At 43.5% G+C, this 15,480-nt stretch overlaps 1 protein-coding gene across 3 annotated transcripts in view; it reads left to right on the top strand.

Moving 5' to 3' along the window:
* Positions 1–15,480, top strand: part of LOC137334503 (anoctamin-4-like) — a 167,335-nt gene that overhangs the window by 74,159 nt on the left and 77,696 nt on the right. For 2 of the 3 annotated variants that reach the window (XM_067999215.1, XM_067999217.1), the window contains exons 3-4: positions 2,616–2,752; positions 6,898–7,056. In XM_067999215.1, the coding sequence (XP_067855316.1) occupies positions 2,616–2,752; positions 6,898–7,056 (296 nt within the window). The remainder of the gene's footprint in view (positions 1–2,615; positions 2,753–6,897; positions 7,057–15,480) is intronic. The other variant, XM_067999216.1, reaches the window with a different exon arrangement.

The following is a 15,480-nucleotide window of genomic DNA, read 5'->3' as shown; positions in this document are numbered from 1 at the left end:
GATGAGGAGGACATTCTTCACTCAGAGGGTTGTGAATCTTTGGAATTCTCTACCCCAGAGGGCTGTGGATGCTGAATCGTTGAGTATATTCAAGGCTGAGATAGATAGATTTTTGGACTCTAGGGGAATCAAGGGATATGGGGATCGGGTGGGAAAGTGGAGTTAGGGTAGATCATCAGCCATGATCTTATTAAATGGCGGAGCAGGCTCGAGCGGCCATATGGTCTACTCCTGCTCCTATTTCTTAACTTTTTTTATTCCATTTTCTTTTGACTTCTGTCCTCCTGATGACCTGATGCCTATTCTTGCTTACACCAAATACTAATTTTTCTTACTGGATTGATCAGTCAGGGCTCTGACGGTCATACCCAAGTCTTTTTTCTTGGCGTAAACTCCATAGCTTAACTGTCCTGGTCCCAACCACACCAGTCAACATCAGCCTTGTGCCTCTGGTTGATCCCAGCTGCGACTCCTCCAACACTACTCATTCTCTTGGCTTTTTCCACCTGATCTTTCAGTGTCCCCCCAGATTGGCTTGATCTTGCCCAGCTGTTTGAGTGTAATACACATGTTCTAGAGTGTCGCAATCTCACCATTCTGCTGCACTTAGTGTAACATTGGCCTCCCTCTCGTTTTGATTTATCTTTTAGCCTGCAGTTTCCGTCCACCCTCCGCCATTACTAGGTAATTCAAAATAATTAATAGCTTAGAAAGAGATTCTGCATAGTTCCTGCTAATTCAGCATGCTAATTTAAGCTGTTATGGCAGAATGGTTTTCACTGCATGCAATTAAATGCCAGAATGAGTACCAATTTCCCAGGAATCGGAGAGTAAATGCAGGCAAGGAACAATCATGTGACATTCCTCTCTCTGCTAATTTAAAACGGTTAGTGATGATGTTGTTGTTTGGAATGCTGTGGCCATTTTTCCACCAATGGGACCCCCACACATGGGCTGTTTTATGATGTTCTTTGAGCAGAAATTTGCCCCTAAAGTAACCAGCTGCCCCACGCAACAACAACCTGCATTTATATAGCGCCTTAACATAGTAAAAACGTCCCAAGCCACTTCACAGGAGCGCTTTATCAAACAAAATTTGACACCGAGCCACATAAGGAGATATTATTCAGACAGGTAATCAAAAGCTTGGTTAGACGTAGGTTTTAAGGAGCATCTTAAAGGAGGAGAGAGGGGCGGAGAGTTTTAGGGAGGGAATTTCAGAGCTTAGGGCCCAGGCAGCTGAAGGCACGGCCGCCAATGGTGGAGCAATCAAAATCGGGGCGCGCAGAGCCGTAAATCTGGCAGTGGAGATGTGTTTTAGATTTGATGAAGAGTTCCCAAACAATGGCCCGTTCGTTAGCAATGTCTGGTCACTAAAGAGACATCTAGTACCTTTTTTAATGTTACCCCATTTCTTTGCTCTCAGCTAGTCTTTGAAGAGAGGCTTTTAAAAATCAGCACTGACACCAGAAAGTAAGTCGAGGCAGCAGAAAGGCTGAGAGGGAGAAATAACTCCGTACTGTTGGCAGGGCAGACAGCGGAGCAAATCCATCTTGCTGTGTGAAGAAAGTATCCCCCAAAGGTGCTAATGTCCGTGTGTTTATTTTATAATGGTATGTGAACAGAAATTGAACTGATTTGTACCAAGTGACTTTCATTACATTTTACCTACTGTGGAATAAAGCAGCTTAGGAATCAAACCAAGCGAAGCCTCTCCTAGTGTTAGCTCAGTCCACTTTCGGAGAAGTTAAAGAACTACACGTCCTGAAGTTCCACCTGATACAGTGGATTATAGGGCTCGAGACGCGAGCCCTATAATCCAAGCCGACGCTCCAGTGAGTGCTGCACTGTCGGAGCTGCCATCTTTCTGATGAGATGTTAAACCGAGGCCCTGTCTGCCCCCTCAGGTGGACGTAAAAGATCCCATGACATTATTTCGAAGAGCAGGGGAGTTCTTCCTGGTGTCCTGGCCAACATTTATCCCTCAACCAACATCACTTTTTAAAAAAAAAAAACCAGATGATCTGGTCATTATCCCATTGCTGTTTGTGGGATCTTGCTGTGTGCAAATTGGCTGCTGAGTTTCCTGCATTACAACAGTGACGACACTTCAAAAATATTGGCTGTAAAGCACTTTGGGACGTCCTGAGGTTGTGAAAGGTGCTATATAAATGCAAGTTCTTTCTTTAAGACACGGAGATCGGATCCAGATCCCAAGGGAGTTTAATTGATGAGTTCTCGGGTCCTTCTCCCCCACCAGCAGATCACAAGGCAGCGGAGTCAACTTCTGTGAGAAGCAGATAACCATGTGAGCTCGAGGGAGTGGCTGATGCCACTGAACACAATTCAATATCTTTTTTCCTAAGAGGTGTCCTGTTAGAGGAAGTTCGTACCATATGAGTTAAGTGTTGTGGACTGTAATTTCTAGCTCAAGTGTCACTGAAATCACTGACCTTTTATGGCTCCTTTTCACAGCAAGTGCTTAAATAAGACTGGTTGGTTTTACGAAGTTTGACTAAACACAAAGTTCAGAATATCTTTTGGTCGCTTGTTCTACATTTTTGGTGTTTGTTTGTTTCTCGAGAGTATCACTACTGTTTCCCCTCCTGTTACAGTGGCTCGGGATATAAATATTTACCTCGGTGAATCTGAGGGGAGGAACAGTCCTTCGAAAGATGACGACTCTCTGCTTCATCCTGGCAATTTGACCAGCACTTCAGATGATGTGAGTAGGCTGGAAACGGGCGTAGAGGTGAGGTGGCATGTGTTTTTATATCCCATTTTGATATTGATGTTTATATTCAAAAAGACATATAATTTTGAAATGTAGGACGAGAGTCTACTGGGAAGCTCCACGCAACAATTGCTGAAAGGGGAGAGTGATAACGTTGTCACATGTTTGGGGTTTTGATCAGGTGAATCTGGAAAAGCTATTTCCACTGGCCGGTGAATCAATAACAAGAGAGCGTCAATTTAAAATCATCACCGATAAAATCACATGAGGTTAGGTGATTTTTTTTTTTTTACTTGGGAGGGTTGTTAAAACATGGAGCATCCCACCAGAAACTATGGTGGAAGCAGAATTTACAATGGCTTTGGAAGGGGAATTGGATAAATATTTGAAAATGACAAATTATAAAATGGTACAGGACAGGTTTTAGTTTGGAATACTGTAATAGTGCCCTCCCATTATCACTTCTGTTTCTCAGGTTATTCTCACTAGCGCACTGTGTAAATTGTGATCTGGTACTCTGATGCCACAGCCCTGATTTTGGCACCAATGCCAGGTACATGTATGTGGTCACCCAATTTTCTGATCACTTACAGGGTATTTACTCTGCCCCTCCCTGTTTAGCTGTCATTTCATTACAAAATGAACATCACAGATGCATTTATGGACTCAACTTTTTGGAAATTGAAATCACCAAATTTTTGTTTGCACAACACCGAGATTTTGCTGAAGTTGGGCCAACTAAATTCACTTGGAAAGTAACTAATTATACACCAAAACCCTTCATCGTCGCTGGGTCAGAATCCTGGAACTCCCTCCCTAACAGCACTGTGGGAGAACCTTCACCACACGGACTGCAGCGGTTCAAGAAGACGGCTCACCACCACCTTCTCAAGGAGCAATTAGGGGATGGGCGATAAATGCCGGCCTCGCCAGCAACACCCACATCCCAAGAATGAATTTTTTTTTTTAAAAGTCGTATGTAGAACAGGAAAGGCTACTACAAAAAGTAAGAGCTCATGGTGTTGGGGGTAACATATTAGCATGGATAAAGGATTGGTTAGCTAACAGGAAACAGAGTAGGCATAAATGGGTCATTTTCAGGTTGGCAAGATGTAACAAGTGGGGTGTCACAGGGATCAGTGCTTGGGCCTCAACTATTTACAATCTATATCAATGACTTGGATGAAGGGACCGAATGTATGGTTGCTAAATTTGCTGATGACACAAAGGTAGGTAGGAAACTAAGTTGTGAAGAGGACATAAGGAGTCTGCAAAGGGATGTAGATAGGTTAAGTGAGTGGGCAAAAATTTGGCAGATGGAGTATAATGTGGGAAAATGTGAACTTGTCCACTTTGGCAGGAAGAATAGAAAAGCAGTATATTATTTAAATGGAGAGAGGTACAGAGGGATCTGGGTGTCCTTGTACATGAATCACAAAGTTAGTATGCAGGTACAGCAAGTGATTAGGAAGGCAAATGGAATGTTGTCATTTATTGCAAGGGGAATGGAATATAAAAGTAGAGATGTTTTGCTACAGTTGTGCAGGGCATTGGTGAGACCACATCTGGAATACTGTGTGCAGTTTTTGGTCTCCTTATTTAAGAAAGGACATAATTGCTTTGGAGGCCGTTCAGAGAAGGTTCACTCGACAGATTCCTGGGATGAGGAGGATATCTGATGAAGAAAGGTTGGATAAGTTGGGCCTGTATACACTGGAGTTTAGAAGAATGAGAGGTGATCTTATTGAAACAGATAAGATCCTGAGGGGACTAGAAGGGGTAGATGCTGAGAGGATGTTTCCCCTTGTGGGAGAGACTAGAACTGGGGGCCACAGTTTAAAAATAAGGGGTCTCCCATTTAAGACTGAGATGAGGAGAAATTTTTTCTCTGCGGGTCGTGAGTCTGTGGAACTCCCTTCCTCAGAGAGCGGTGGAGGCAGGGTCATTGAATATTTTTAAGGCTGAGTTAGAGAGATTCCTGATTAACAAGGGAGTCAAAGGTTATAGTAGGTAGACGGGAAAGTAGGGTTAAGGTCACAATCAGATCAACCATGATCTTATCAAATGGCAGAGCAGGTTTGAGGGGCCAAATGGCCTACTCCTGCTCTTAATTCGTATGTGACCAACTAGAGTTAGAGAAAGGAGCTTAAATACTGGGTCTAAATCCCATTGAATACAATAAGCTAAAACACATCTTGGTTGTTGCTGTTCAAAACTCAATGAACTAACCTAGACAATAAACAAGTTGCATTGGATTACATAGGGTAAATTGAATTAAAAACTCAATGCAAATGAAATTGATCCATTTTTCAGATTCTCCTTATTAAATTCACCAGCTCTCGTTGGGAATCAATCCGTGTCTTTGAAAATGTAAAGGGATTATTCGGTTCACTGGCATCAACTGTAAATATGGATTTTTTTTTTTTTAATTTGGATGTTGTGCAATAAAACAAATTACTGCACAAGCCTTGAACAATACTACTGGCTTTTGCTGATTACATTATCGTGGGAACTTGATGCAGTAATGCTGCAGTTGTGTCTATTTTGAATAAAGCATAGAGTTTTCCCCATTAAGTAAGAGCTAGGGAAGTGGATGATGCAGTGGGTTCGACCCTGGCTTCTCAGCTCTGGGACCTAGGTTGAAATCAAACTTGGACTGATGAGATGTAGGTGTGCCTGGCCTATTGACTGCACGGACCCTGTGTGAAATGGGTTTGGCTCGTCCCAATCCAGTTCCAAGTGGTTAGGGGCCTGCAGCACACAGTGCCTCCAGTTTGGTATTTATTGGTGTCGCATTCAGATGGTTTAAGGACAGTTGGTGCAGGGTAATGGAAAAATTGCCATACTGGTGCAGCAAGAGTGTTCCTGAGTGTTGGACTGAGGCAAGTTGTTGGGGCAGAGTAGAGTGTTTGATGACACTGCATGCCTAAGATGGAAAGTGTTCGCTCCCTCCAACGCTGACATCCCTCAGGAAATTTAAGGAAAAAAAAAAGAAAATCTGACACGCGCTCAAGCCTTTTAAAGCTGTCAGTTAAATAAACTATTTAATCTCCTGTCTGAGTGGTGATATGGAATTTCAGTGTGCCTGTTTCTAAAACTCGACGCAGTATTTAGCGTGAAGAGAAGCCTGCAGTTATACCTTGAGGTTAGTCACTGCGGGTATCGGAGCAGACTGTCCGGGATTTTAACAAATGAGTAATAAAATCATTGAACATGGAGGTTAGAAACCAATGTAAACTATTCCTACAAGGATGTCAACGCTTTGGAGAGGGTGCGGAAGAGATTTACCAGAAAGGGACGAGGGACTTCAGTTATGTGGAGAAGCTGGGGTTGTTCTCCTTTCGGGAAGAGAAGGTTAAGGGGAGATAATTTCAGATCACAACCACTGCTGCCATTTCTCCGGTCAGCTAGTGCTGGTAATGGTTCTGCTGCCATTTACAGCTACTCCTGATCAATCTTTTGTCTCTTAACCTGTCCCATTACCACCCTCCTTACCTTGCACCACCATCCCTTTTTGTCATTTTAATCTCTTGTCCACTACCCTATCACAGACCTTCCCTTTTGTTCTTCCTTTCCCTCCCACCCACCTTTCCCTGGCTCTGCTCTTAATTAAAAATTAACTCTTTCAACATCTTCCAGTTCTGATGAAAGGTCTTCGACCTGAAACGTTAACTCTGTCTCTTTCTCCACCGATGCTGCCTCACTTGCTGAGCTTCTCCAGCATTTTCTGGGTTTTTTTTCACATTTCCAGCATTTGCAGTGTTTTTTGCTTGAGATTTAATAGAGGTGTTCAAAATGATGAATGATTTTGATAGAATAAATAAGGGGAAACTGTTTCCAGTGGCAGCAGGGTCAGGAACCAGGACACAGATTTATGATAATTGGAAAAAGAACAAGAGGGGGAGATGAGAATTTTTTTACGCAGCGAGTTGTTATGATCTGGAATGTGCTGCCTGAAAGGGTGGTGGAAGCAGATTCAATAGTAACTTTCAAAGGGGAATTGGGTGAATACTCGAAGGGGAAACATTTGCAGGATTACAGGGAAAGGGCAGATGAATGGGACTAATTGGCTCTCAACGAGCCGGCACAGGCACGATGGGCCGAATGGCGGCCACCTCCTGTGCTGTATGACTGATTCTATGTGCGTGTTTGTTCCTCTGCAGGATGGTGTGGATAGAAATAAAGGAAATGGCCTGTTCTTCAGGGACGGCAAGTGCCGGATTGATTACATACTTGTTTACAGAAAATCTAATGCACAAGCAGAGAAACGGGAGGTGTTTGAGAGGAACCTGAGAGCTGAAGGACTGAACATTGAGAAAGAGGTAGGTTTAATGATCTCCTTTTAAAATGGTTTGGTTATTGGTTTTTCCAATAGTTCGCTTTAGCAGAATTATATCCCGGAAGGATCCCAGATAACCTCTTCCTGACCCCTGATGTTTTGGAAATCCTATTCGCCCACTGTGCTCTAGGTTGAGCGGTGGGATAATGCAGTCTGGAGACGCAGGCAATGGGGATCTTATAAAGTACAGCGTCAGTGTGTAATACTGTTTCATATTTGTGCATTTGTTAAATATGTATTTTGGAAATCTAATGAGTTATAGGGATGAGTATGAATTGACCAGCTAGTGCACCACATGCAGTGCTTTCTCTGGATGGCTACCTGCTCTATCTATACAGGCCAGGGGCTGAATAATGGGGATACACCGACATGTCAATGTTCTGGGACTTTGCTTGATTCGGTTTTGCCATTCAGGACAAATTTATGCAGAATTTTCCCTGGGGGGGTTAAATGGATGCAGTCGAGTCCACCCTAGGGTAGATTATACATGGCTTGTGGAAGAAACTGACTTGATTGGTCAAATGGCTATTTCTCCTTCAATCTACAGCAAAGAAGGTTAAGGGGAGACCTAATCGAGGTATTCAAAATTAGGAGCAAGTAGGGAGAGACTGCTTCCTCTGGCAAGTGGGTCGGTAACCAGAGGTCATAGATTCAAAATAATTGGCAAAAGAACTAGAGGGGAAATGGGGAGAATTTTTTTCATAGAGGGTTGTTACGATCTGGAACGCACTCCCTGAAAGGGCGGTGGAAGCAGATTCCATAGGAACTTTCAAAAGGCAATTGGACATGTACTTGAGGACTAATTTTCAGGATTGAGGGGAAAAAGTTGGGCTGGGGTGTAGGACCAAATTGGTTAGCTCTTTTAATGGGCCAAATGGCCTCCATCTGTGCTGTGAGATTCCATGATTCTATAATCCTTTCTCATGGAAAAAGTAGACTGATAATAGTTCAATTTAGCAATGTATTACATGTATTAAAGGACAAGTCAGCAGGATTTTCTGAGTAAGCTGAAATTCGATGAGGAGAATATGCTGAGCTGAAAAAGAAGGTACATTTTGGCTGATTTTTTTTCCATCAAGGGAGAAGTCCATAATACAGACGAGATCTGTGGCAGTGGGCCGACATCGTTTGGTGCCTTTGTTTTCCTAGTATTTTCGATCCTTTGTTTATTGACACTCAGCAATTTCCACACCGTTCCCCTCCACCTCTCGGGAAGGAAACCTGCCGTCCTTACCCGGTCTGGGCTTATATGTGACTCCAGTCCCACATCAATGTGGTTGACTCTTAACTGCCCTTCTGTTGTGGCTTAGCAAACCCCACCCCCCCGGTTGTATCAAACCGCTACCAACGGTTCAAGAAGGCGGCCCACCACCACTGTCTCAGGGTAACTAGGGATGGGCAATAAATGCCGGCCTTGCCAGTGACTCCCACACTCCGAGAAACAGTTTTTTTTTTAAGTGCATCCTGCACGCTAAAGGGTGAATTCCCTTTTTGTAATCCTGATTCTCCACCAAAGAATGGGAGGAATTTCATCCCCCATCCCTGAACTCTATGGTAGGATTGTGTTAACTGGCTTGAAATTACTTCTAAATAATTTATCGTCATAATTGAAATTATAACAATCAGACACTAAATACAAACGTCTTTGTTCTAAATAGTTCAACCTGAGAACTGCAGATTATTTAAAGAAATTTAAAATGTTTTGATAGCCAAATGGACAGCTCTCAATAATGAATCAGCACCTGGTTGATTGGCCATGGTATTGGTCAGGTTGTTGGAATCATTCTCTTGTTCACGGATGAGATATGGGACTGCTCTTTGTTAGTGCCCCTCTCACCCGAATAGCATGGTTATACAATGAGCAGCACACTGAAGAGTTTGCACACTCTGAAACACCTCCAGTATAAGATGACCTGGGCATTGAAATCAGTCAGAGGACAGTGAACGTAATTAATCACATCCCTGGTGGTATCTGTGCTCCATGAGTTTTACAATAGAGGGATGAGGCATGGCTCCATATTGCAACCACGACCTCCTACGCCCCATAATCACCCTTGCGTCCACTTCACTCGTAGCAAACCAACCAGATGTGCAGCTGGCTAAGGATGGGAGAGTCACATCTGGATTCCAGGTGTTGGGGATTTAAGTGAAGGATCCTGTCCTGGACTTTGCAGTCTACATGCTGAGGAGATACAAATTGTTTAGACGGGATGTATGCAATTGCATTGACTGTGGACGCCTGTGTCTCCAGGTACATGCAGTCATCGGTACCAAATACGGTAGGGGAAGGGACTGAGCCTGTCACCCTTCTAGAACAATCCATCAGTCATCTCCTGAATACAGATAGACTTGGTACCTTGTCTATTTTCTGGGGAAAAAATCATCTGGTGTCCAGAGAGACCCAGTCACCAGAACATTAATGGTTTCTGTCACTTAAGAGTTGAAATCAGTGAGTTTCCAGCATCATACTGGTCTCAGCTCACATCTTTCTGAACCTCTTTATGCACGTAGAGGGGGAGGAATCTTGACTTTGGACGATAGTGTAAAACTATCAGCTTGCCCCATTTTTGTTTCTGTTGAAGTCCTTGGAAACGAAAATCAGGAGAGGCGTTTTACCGAGTCGCTGAGTCAGTATTGTTCAAATCCAAATGACCCCCAGGTTCTCGATAATAGGTGCAGGTTTTACACCAAAACCTACCCCGCCTCTTTCTAGGGTCTTTTGTGCTCGTACATAGAGTTATACAGCACGGATAGAGGCCCTTCGGCCCATCGTGTCCGCGCCGGCCATCAGCCCTGTCTACTCTAATCCCATATTCCAGCAATAGAGTTATCTACAGATACAGCACATTATTATATTCAAACATTGTTTTCTATAACATTACACATCAGGGACGTCTGTAACCGACCCACAAACCCCAGGAAACTCTGGTCCGATTGTTTGTCGTTTTTGAATTTCCTGGGTCTCAGTTTGGAAAGGGCTGCCCTTCAAGCTGTCTCTCTGGTGGATAAATCAAAACACCAAGATCTGCTATTGTCTGCAACTTGAGGTATCTGGGAATTAATGGGAACAGGGATTTAAACTCTGTTCTTCCTGCGACCCCATGCGACTTCCTGGTATTAACTGTGCGGAATGCACAGTGACGGGGAGTGGGGTCTTACTGGAGTGGGACGTGAACCCACGACCTTCTGACTCGGGCGGGAATGCTACCCAGTGAGCCACAGCTAACGTGAGATCAGTGAGTTTAGCCTTGTATGTATTTCTGGATGGATGAGCTAAAATGGCTTTTCGCATCTGTATCAGAAATGAGAAGGATACAAATGGAAAGTTATAATATTCTTCCAGATGGAGGATTATTAGAACGGGGAATGCTTCGCCACAAGGGGCTGACGAACCATGGATCGTATCATCAGTTAAAAGGAAATTAAATGCGTATTTGAAAAGGAGGACAATAAAAAGTTATGGGGAAAGTGGACAGTTCCAGTTGGAGAGTTGGCAGCAACTAGAAGAGAGAAGGCTGAGGGGTGGCCTGATAGGGGAGACGTAGAGAAAATGTTTCCACTTGTGGGGGGAGTCCAAAACGAGAGGTCATAAATATAAGATAGTCACTAATAAATCCAATAGGGAATTCAGGAGAAACTTCTTTACCCAGAGAGTGGTGAGAATGTGGAACTCACTGCCACATGGAGTAGTTGAGGCGAATAGTGTAGATTTAAGGGGAAGCTCGATAAACACATGGGGGAAGAAAGGAATAGAAGGGAATCCTGATAGGGTGAGATGAAGTAGGGAGGGAGGAGGCTCGTGTGGAGCATAAACACCAGCATAGACCAGTTGGGCCAAATGGCCTGTTTCTGTGCTGTAGTCTCTAACACAGACTCAATGGGCCTGTGCCCCTCTGAGCTGTAAATTCTCTGATCTTTTGATTTTTGTGGCTAACTTTTATGGGACATGCACAATCCACTGATGTAACTTTTCATTGTTTAAACACACTTTGTTATTGGTGGCGAGCTACTGTGTCACGGAAACTGGAGCTGGGGTTTGTCATTGCCTGGCTTCATTCCAGCATTACGCCAATTCCCTCCTTCCCCAGTACTCCTGACAATCCTTCTGAGAACCATTATCTCTCCGCACAGACTGGAACGCTAATAAGTCACATCACAGACAGGTAATTGAAAAATAAATGATGCAGGGTGCAGTGTTACATATAAATAAATCCCTAATCTTTTCCCATTTTTAATTGTGTGTTTTTCTAAAGACAGCACCTAAAACATTTCAAATGTTTTATCATTTTAAACAACAACTACTTACATTTATATAGTGCCTTTTACGTATGTCCCAAGGCGCTTCACTTTGGCAGGAGGAATAGAAAAGCAGTATATTATTTAAATGGAGAGAGATTGCAAAACTCCTGAGGTACAGAGGGATCTGGGCGTCCTAGTACATGAATCACAAAAAGTTAGTATGCAGGTACAGCAAGTGATTAGGAAGGCAATTGGAATGTTGTCATTTATTGCAAGGGAAATGGAATATAAAAGTAGAGATGTTTTGCTACAGTTGTGCAGGGCATTGGTGAGGCCACATCTAGAATACTGTGTGCAGTTTTGGTCTCCTTATTTAAGAAAGGACATCATTTCTTTAGAGGCGGATCAGAGAAGGTTCACTCGACTGATTCCTGGGATGAGGGGGTTTTCTTATGAGGAAAGTTTGGACAAGTTGGGCCTGTATACACTGGAGTTTAGAAGAATGAGAGGTGATCTTATTGAAACATACAAGGTCCTGAGGGGACTAGAAGAGGTAGAATTGATGTTTTCCCCTTGGAGAGACTAGAACTAGGGACCACTGTTTTAAAAAAAAAAAAATAAGGGGTCTCCCATTTAAGACGGAGATGAGGAGAAATGTTTTCTCTGAGGGCCGTGAGTCTGTGGAACTCCCTTCCCCAGAGAGCGGTGGAGGCAGGGTCATTGAATATTTTTAAGGCCGAGTTAGATAGATTCCTGAGTAACAAGGGAGTCAAAGGTTATAGTAGGTAGACGGGAAAGTCGGGTTGAGATCACAATCAGATCAGCCATGATCTTATCAGATGGCAGAGCAGGTTCGAGGGGCCGAATGGCCTACTCCTGCTTTTAATTCGTATGTACGTTCACAGGAGCGTTATCAAACAATATTTAAAACCGAGCCACATAAGGAGGTATTACGTCAAGTGACCAAAAGTTTGGTCAGAGGTAGGTTTTAAGGAGCGCCTTAAAGAAGAGAGGCGGAGAGGTTTAGGGATGGAATTCCAGAGCTTAGGGCCTAGGCAGCTGAAGGCATGGCTGCCAATGGTGGAGCGAAGGAAATTGGGAATGCTCAAGAGGCCAGAATTGGAGAAACGGAAAATAAACTTAGCTATCTTAACTCTCTCTTATTCTCAGTACTACCATCTACATCCTGTCCACCTCTGAGCCTGGACAGGCAGGGGCCTGTAGTGTTTTTGTGGAGTCAGGAGGGGCATCCTGTGCCTTCTGCCTTTTGTAGAAATGGTACTTTTAAAAAGTTTTGCAGGCATTTCTTGAGCGGGCGGCAGCAGCCCTTTAAAGACCACTGATTAGGTCTCCCGAGACGTGGTACACCTCGGCAGCGCGTACACGCCCGCAACGTCTACCCATCTGTACCTAAAATTGACATTGGGGTCCTACAACTGGCATTTGGACCCAAAGTCAGCATCTGCATGTTGCCTAATGCTTGTTTCAGGCATGCTTCTGATATGGTGACACTGGAGGTCATGACCTGAAATTCCTCCCTCTATATTGTTCATTTTATGTTTTTTTAAAAAAAAAACCAAAATGGGTGAAATGAAGTTGAATTTCTTCCCATAATGTTTGCAATTGGCTCAGACTTCATTCTACTATTGTAACTTCATATTGTACACATGTATCCAATGATTGGGACAGGTAGCATAGCTGAAACCCTGCTCAGAGCTTTGTTTTTCAATACTCTCTCTCTGAGGACATCTACATGTCCAGTAAATCTTAAGAGCCAGAGGGGGAGATGAGGAGAATTTTTTTTTAATGCAGTGATTTGTTACGATCTGGATCGCGCTGCCTGAAAGGGTGGTGGAAATGAGATTCAGTAACTTTCAAAAGGGAATTGGATAAATACTTGAAGGGGCCGAAAAAAATTACAGGGGGGAGTGGGACTAATTGGATAGCTCTTTCAAAGAACCAGCACAGGCTCGATGGGCTGAACGGCCTCCTTCCATGCTGTATCATTCTGTGTAACAACAATTGAAGAACTTTTAGGGTTTTTTAAAATTAAAAGTCCTGCTTATTGACAAATCAAATTCAGAAATTGTTTTTGATCTTCAGTCTTGGCGAGAAGTGAAATGTCTTCCTGGTTTAGGGAGTTAAAAGTAACCCCTGTCCATGAATAGAAAGGTCACAATCAACAAAACTACCCGACCCGCACCATTTAGTCAGTGGGGAAGTTCTAGAAATTACTCAATTTAAAACTAGCAAACACAGTAGCTTATTCAGCTTAGAGGAAGCCTTGATTGATTGACACTGGTGCAGCCATCAACAATTTAAATCAGGATATCATTCTTGGCCAAGTATTAAAGAATCCCTTTTCAATTAAAAGCCAATGTTTGAACTCTCCAATTAAAAGTGAAAGAGCCATAATCAACATAGTTGTAATCCCATCCTTGAAAAAAGGGTTAAGGCCAACTTGTGATAACAGAACACTTGGAGGACATTAACGGGATTGGACAAAGTCAGCATGGGTTTATGAAAGGGAAATCATGCTTAACAAATCTACTGGAGTTTTTTGAGGATGTAACTAATAGAATAGATAGGGGAGAACCAGTGGATTTGGTGTATTTGGATTTTCAGAAGGCTTTTGATAAGGTCCCACACAAGAGGTTGGTGTGCAAAATTAAAGCAAATGGAATTGGGGGGAATATACTGGCATGGATTGAGAATTGGTTGACAGACAGGAAACAGAGAGTAGGAATAAACGGGTCTTTTTCCGGGTGGCAGGCAGTGACTAGTGGGGTACCGCAGGGATCAGTGCTTGGGCCCCAGCTATTCACAATATATATCAATGATTTGGATGAGGGAACTAAATGTGACATTTCCAAGTTTGCAGACGACACAAAGCTGGGGTGGAATGTGAGCTGTGAGGAGGATGCAAAGAGGCTCCAATGTGATTTAGACAAGTTGGGTGAGTGGGCAAGAACATGGCAGATGCAGTATAACGTGGATAAATGTGAGGTTACCCACTTTGGTTGTATCTGACTGGTGATAGATTGGGAAAAAGGGAGGTGCAATGAGACCTGGGTGTCCTCGTACACCAGTCACTGAAAGCGAGCATTCAGGTGCAGCAAGCAGTTAGGAAGGCGAATGGTATGTTGGCCTTCATTGCAAGAGGATTTGAGTACAGGAGTAGGGATGTCTTATTGCAGTTATACGGGGCCTTGGTGAGACCACATCTGGAGTTTGTGTGCAGTTTTGGTCCCCTTATCTGAGGAAGGATGTCCTTGCCATGGAGGGAGTGCATCGAAGGTTTACCAGACTGATTCCTGAGATGGCAGGACTGACGTATGAGGAGAGATTGGGTCGACTTGGCCTATATTGACTAGAGTTTCGAAGAATGAGGTGACCTCATCGAAACATATAAAATTCTAACAGGACTAGACAGACTAGATGCAGGGATGATATTCCCGATGGCTGGGGAGTCCAGAACCAGGGGTCACAGTCTCAGGATACGGAGTATGCCATTTAGAACCGAGATGAGGAGAAATTTCTTCACTGAGGGTGGTGAACCTGTGGAATTCTCTACCACAGAAGGCAGTGGAGGCCAAGTCATTAGATGTATTCAAGAAGGAGATAGATATATTTCTTAATGCTAAAGGGATATGGGGGAAAAAGCGGGAACAGTGTACTGAGTTAGACGATCAGCCATCATTTTGAATGACTGAGAAGGGCCGAATGGCCTACTCTTGCTCCTATTTTCTGTGTTTCTATAAAGTGAATGAAAAAGGTCTCACTTTTGCTGCTTGAAGTCTTGCTAAAAGCCTATGACCCAGAATTTGCTGTCAAAATAACGGTGGGGCTAATGGCACTTACCGTTATTTATGCACAAATTGCACAGCAACTTCAGGCGAGGGGCAGATGCATGGGTTAAACATGAAAATGCAAAAGTTGCTGTCCGAGGTGCGCCATTAGCTTCACGAAAGCGGCATCTCACTGTTGAATTGCATTGAACGGTGTGAAGTTCCTGTATTTTCGCAGTGGATACGAACTAAACTCAACACAAAGTTGGAGCTTGTCCATTTCAGCCTAAGTACCCTTTTTAGAATCATAGAATCATAGAATCATAGAAGTTACAACATGGAAACAGGCCCTTCGGCCCAACATGTCCATGTCGCCCAGT

Source organism: Heptranchias perlo, chromosome 18 (assembly GCF_035084215.1).
Source record: "Heptranchias perlo isolate sHepPer1 chromosome 18, sHepPer1.hap1, whole genome shotgun sequence".
Taxonomy (NCBI): domain Eukaryota; kingdom Metazoa; phylum Chordata; class Chondrichthyes; order Hexanchiformes; family Hexanchidae; genus Heptranchias; species Heptranchias perlo.
This window is presented reverse-complemented; position numbering and strand designations above follow the sequence as displayed.